At 42.4% G+C, this 6,000-nt stretch overlaps 1 protein-coding gene across 2 annotated transcripts in view; it reads left to right on the top strand.

Annotated features, from left to right (window-relative positions):
• Positions 1 to 2,265: 2,265 nt before the first annotated feature.
• The window catches only part of NTNG2 (netrin G2), a 69,351-nt gene continuing 65,616 nt past the window's right edge, over positions 2,266 to 6,000 (top strand). For both annotated transcript variants that reach the window (XM_030206456.1, XM_030206455.1), the window contains exon 1: positions 2,266 to 2,675. In XM_030206456.1, the coding sequence (XP_030062316.1) occupies positions 2,463 to 2,675 (213 nt within the window). In that variant the 5' untranslated portion in view covers positions 2,266 to 2,462. The remainder of the gene's footprint in view (positions 2,676 to 6,000) is intronic.

Here is a 6,000-nt window from a genome sequence, read left to right as displayed (position 1 = left end):
TATTGCATTTTTCTCTATGCACTACAGTTTCTTAACAATATCAAGCGAATATTTTTCCTCAACTTAAAAAAACACCAAAGCAAACTGAGAATTTTATAGTTTTTTCTCTCCCGCTTTTCCATCTGCTGTAGGACTATTTTTATAACTGTGCCTTGCTGCAGTATAAAACTACAACATTTCAGCCATAGAACGCTTACTTTGGTAGATAAAACTTGACAGATTACAATAGAATACAAGGAGATAAATTATGGTATTTTACTGTAGAATAGATATATCTGGAAGATGTATTGTGTGTAGTCTATAGATCCCTAGACAGAAGTAGAGATACGAATACTTGCTAAATGCGAAAGCGAATAAGAACAGAGAATGACATACGTATAGAAACTGATTCCTTGGGAAACAGGAAAATAAAATATTTCAATAATCACTGGCCTTTATTAAGTACAGGACAAAATGGCCCCAACTTACTTTAAAAAATACCACATCCCAGTGCCTAACTGAGGCGAGTTCCATCCCATTCTTTCTCCTGCACAGGTTAGCCGCACTAAAGGGAAGTTTCATTCCTAGAAGATATGACGTGTGTTTCTCTGTGCCCTGGAAAAAATTCTCTAGCCTTTGATGTTTGTGAAACAGTTGGAGGTGAACCAATTTTCTTTATTAATTGGGACCTGGCTGCTTGAAGGACAGCTCTGACATCAACAACGTCAACATTTCAGAGCTCTTCCAAGTATATTTGCCCCTTTTTAGAACATTTTACACGCACGCCATAAAAATAGTGTTATAGGAGGGCCAATAAGCTAAGCACGTTTCCTGTGAAACAGCTTCGGATGTATGAAAGATGGATTTGTGCTTGGAGTCCATTCATCATCGGAGGCCTCTGACCAGAGAAAGGAGAGGAGCATGTTAACACAGATGTTTGACTACCACAACTTGGATCGATGCAAACAAAACCCAGGCCATTTCATCTGGTAACCCAGGATAAGCAATACAACTGGGCACCGTCACCTACTTCATGAAAAAGAAAAAATAATCAGCGCACCCGCTTTCACCTTCACAGGAACCGAGAATGTATATATTTTTAAATATGTTTATAAGAAATACTCCTGGAAGTATTTTGTGAGATAACTAAAGGGAAAACGTGGGACTTGATATACCGCCTTTCTATGGTATTTTGCAACTACATTCAAAGGTACTTATTTTGTAGCTGGGGCAATGGAGGGGTAGGTGACTTGCCCCCAGTCACAAGGAGCTGCAGTGCGAATCGAACCCAGTTCTCCACGATCAAGGTCCGCTGCACTAACCACTAGGTTACTCCTCCACTCCTTTGTGCTTGGTCCAAAATCCAGCAGAAAGCTGTAATTTGCTCACTTCAGTGACACTCTTGCCCTTATGTGATAATTTTATTGATTTGTTTTTTTTTCAGAGACGAGAGAAAGAACAAGATAATAAAATCTCGTTTTTAATGTACAAAATGAAGAGACATAAGTGTTCATCACTCTTACTGTATCTGATATGTGAGTTTAGAACTTTAAACTGGTTGTTATTACAGGGTATTGTGGTCATAAATCCTGGACCTGGCTCCAGGGATCCCTAGTCTTTGTCAACCTGACCTTTTTATTTGACTGTCTCTTTGCTTGCCCGTCTTTTTTGTCTCCTATCTGCGGCCTACTGTCTCCAGTTCTCTGCTTTCTCCTGCACCAGTGTCACTTTCCGCTTTTTAATCTGGAGTCAACCCTCCTCACCTGAGCTAGACGAGTATTGGCAAAATGATTTGCACACAGGTATAGAGCAATTTGTACTGGTAAAAAGTCTAATTCGCCTATGATAATTTTCAGAATAGAGATCAGATCTTAAACTATAAATTGATAATGTAAATTTTGACTTAGCTAATGCATCGTTCGCTTGGTTGCAGGTGAAGTTAAGAGCGGCCCATCTTCCAGGACCAGGACAGCAACGCAAGGGTGGTGCTCCTGGGAGGTGGACAAGGACCAGAAATTCTCTCACTCTCTGAGAACTAAAACACTGCCGGCCTGAGCATTTGGATTGCTTTGGGGGGTGCCGGAAGACACCAAGCTCTTGCTGAAAAGCAGCTTCCAACCCAAGGGGTAAAACTGGCCGGCCGAAGCTCTTCCGTCACATAGAATTTCGACAGACGGACAAAACACAAACCTTCTTTTATACTGTGCCCCAACTCCATTTTTCTCCATGTCTGAAGACCTGTTGGGGAAAACAAAACCCAAAGTCAAGCAATGACTCTGACCTAGCCGCCATCATCACTGCTTTCTTGCCTGGGGTGGAGGGACAAACCACGTTCCTTGGTCCCTTCTCTAGGACACCCTCAACTGGTGGCTGATTTGCTTCCATGGTGATCACATCAGCAGCCCCTGATCCCCCATTCACTACCTTTATCGGGACTCTAGGCTCCCGCTCTTCCCGGGGGCTGCTCCTTCCTCCCAATCACCATGCTGGCCTGGCTTGCCATTCTTTTGTACAGCCTCCCCATGGCTATGGGACACTATGACATTTGTAAATCCTGGGTGACCTCCGATGAAGGCCCATCCTGGGAATTTTATGCCTGCCAGCCGAAGCCCATGAAAATGAACGGCTATGTGATAGTGAAAATGGAGCCCCCTGGGATTACTTGTGGAGAACCCCCAGAGCGCTTCTGCACCCACGTAAGTACCGCAACTTGCTTTATTGTATGTTTCTCATGAATGGTGGCACATTTCCAGAGGCTAAAGGACCCACAAGTAAGCCTTCCTCAAGCATGATGCATCAGGAAGGAAAGGACCCCAGCACAGAAGCAAGAATAATTCCTGAGTGAGAGTGAGTCCCGACTTTGCCATTGACAGAGAGATTTTCGGCAAGTCAGTTGCCTTCATTCACCCCAGCTGTAGTCAATTTAAGAAAGAAACATTATTTTTTGCCATTTGGGGAACTTTCGGGTAGTGCTTTGCCTTTGTCCCATTGCATTGGTGACTGAATATTTTCTGTTTTGAAAGAGGTAGGGTATAGTTATACATTAATAATAATAATAATAATATTCAGTAAGGCATTTTGCTGTCGTAGTTATACCTATGGTAAAACTGCTTAGAAAGGCAAACAGGAGCATCCATGTGTAACTTTAAATCATACAAATCAAATCAGTCATTTTATTTCAGAACTGTCCTTAACTGCCCCTGTTTCAAAAGTCTGGTACAATGCAGCAGTTAGGTTGTGCCAGGTAGGACTGAGAATCAGGTGACCCCCCAGCACTAGTCTCCTCAATTCCACCAAAGAGAGAACCTTTACAAGCAATAAAGAAAGCATTTGGAAGATAGAGATAAGTAATGGAAAGAAGGCAATGAATCCAAATGGGTTAATTTTGCACACATCATGACAGTAATGAACCTCACTCCTAAGCCAGGGTAGGTGGAGAATGATCTCAGTCTCTCAAATTTACTGCTAAGCTTGCCATAAAATACTTCCAGTGTGCCAAAGAGAGCTTCCTTCTGGCATTCATAAAATGGAATAGGCAGGGTAGAACTAAGACATAGGCAAACTAGGTACATGCCTACAATCCAAATGTTTAGGAGGAGAACTCTCAGGTGTGTAATTCAATGGCTCCTAAGGCAGATTATTTTTGCCCTGGTAAGTCAGCTGCTTGCACAAAGGAGAGAGAGACAGAGAGAGAGAGAGAGAGAGAGAGAGAGAGAGAGAAGTGGTGGTGGTGGTGGTGGTGGGGTGATCACAGCCTTACTGCCCCCTGTGCATTGTCCTCCAGTTGGCAGGAGGAATCAGCAAACAGTGCATGTTACCTGCTTTTTCCTCCTCTGCACTTAGAACCATCTGAGCTGCCACTTGCTGGAAGTTTTAGTACATATTTATATTACAATGGAGAGCCCAGAACTGTGTGCCTAGAGCCAACCAAAGGAGTGACCCTGCCCTAGTAGTACATAGAGGTAACATCAAGATATGCTGGAAACTGTTTGTAATCAAGCCTGCACCACCCAGCACAATGGGTCTGTATCTTTCTGCCACATTGCTTAGTCTCTGACCCGCATTTCTTGATAAACAATGCTGTGTACATAGCTAGGGGTGCTAAAAACCCAGCTGGAGTAACTGTGATCCTGGCAGTACAGAATAGGACTTGACCAACAGTACAGGTACAAACATTCTTGAAGGTTTGTTTCAGTAGAATCAGGTTGTCAATCACCTTGAACTCACCCAAATTCTACATACATTGCTGGCCTCTGTTTCCTATATTTTCTTTTTTTAGAAATCTCCCATATATTTAGTGCCTGCAGTTCATTCAGTGTATCTAATTCTCCAGCTAAAATTCTGCATGTTTCTGGAGTGTCTCCAGGGAAAATTTGAAAGTACGTGTAAAGCATCCATGGGTGCCAGAACTTTTTTCTCACTTAAGTTTTATTAATATGGTAGACAAATACAACCATATGCTTATCATTACATGTTTCTTAATCATCATAACCTCTCCATATTACTCATCAGGGGTAATAATACTGTGCAGGTTTGTTGTATGTGTGTGAGTTTGTACATGTTTCTCTGTGTTGTATGGTTGTGAGTGATATTATACTATGGGATTTGATAATGGCTTTTTGGGTGGTTCAGTGATGCTAAGAAATATCATGATGAGCATGTTTAAAATAAATACCATGAAGAGTGATTACAACATCAAACCCCTCAATATCACAGACACAAAAATATGCTGACACACACTCATATGCTATGTTCTCAGCAGGACTGGTTCTTTCATTAGTTAGATTAGGCCATTGCCTAGAGTTCAGCAGTTTTGGGCATTGCATCAAAGGCTATACTGTACATGGCCATGCAGATGCTGCTCCGATGACTCTTGTCTGCAATATTGGGCAGTGGAGGATACCTTGTGATTTCTGTTTCAGCCCTCCCTTCCAATGTACTGGGAACAGGAGGGGAATAGGAGTTAAAATGGACAGAAGAGGACAACACACTAATTCCTAATCGAGTCCCTTTCCTTCTGTTGTTTTCCCCTTCCTGTCATGCAGACAGGGGTGGGTTCAATTGTGAACAAGGAGGGGTAGTCTCCCCCATCTTTCCTCCTTACTGCTGCCACTGTCCTGAAGTCTGTTGCTTATATTACCTGTACAGAAATGTATGCCAAGATCAGAAGGGTAGGCTAGATGAACTGAATCCAGTCCCTCTTTTCTTCTTTCCCCTTCCTTCTTGTTCTGCAGGGAAAAGGAGAGGAGGGCCTGGGGTTGAAGTGGGCAAGCATTCAGCTTTTGTCTCTATAATCTATTTATAAGTTCTGGTCATCTACTATGTATTGAATGAGGGGTTTTCTCTGTTTTGTGTGGGTGATTCTCTCGAGGTATCCTGTTATATGTGTAGTTTCTGTGTAGTGCAGCTTGTTCTGTATTGCCAAAAATACATTTGAATGTTGATATTTAATGACACTTATCCAGATAGGAGTTGCTTCCTACTCAGATAAGTGCCGCTCACTAGGCCCAGTCATGGATTTTGAGCAGCATTATCCCCCTGACTACCTTGATGCTGTCTGGACAGTGCTGGATCAGTCCAAGCAATGGCGGAGCCAGGATTTATCCAGTTAGCCCCGATTCTATAAAGACTGCAGAAATAGGCGTGATCCTGATTTCGCGAGCAATTTAATTGAATAAGAAGTCAGTTAGTGCCAATAATTGTCTTTTAACACGCACTTAACTTTATGCGCGTGATATGCACCTAAAATTTACATGTAGCCCAAAAAGGGGGTGTGGAAAGGAGACAGTCGTAGATGTTTCAGGGCAGAACAGGGGAAGAGTTTTCAGTACACACGTAATTACAGAATAAAGGCTCTCGGCATGTAAATTTAGGCGGGGGCATTTGCACCACATTTTTCTTGGTGGACATGGTGGCACCTAAATTTACACAGAACAATAATGCTTAAGTGTTATTCTATAAATCATGCCTAACTTTAGACACAGCTTATAGAATAGGGTTCTTTTCAGTGCCAGTTTTTTA

Source organism: Microcaecilia unicolor, chromosome 6 (genome assembly GCF_901765095.1).
Source record: "Microcaecilia unicolor chromosome 6, aMicUni1.1, whole genome shotgun sequence".
NCBI classification, from domain to species: domain Eukaryota; kingdom Metazoa; phylum Chordata; class Amphibia; order Gymnophiona; family Siphonopidae; genus Microcaecilia; species Microcaecilia unicolor.
Note: the sequence above shows the minus strand (reverse complement) of the source record. Positions and strands in the feature narration are given on the sequence as shown.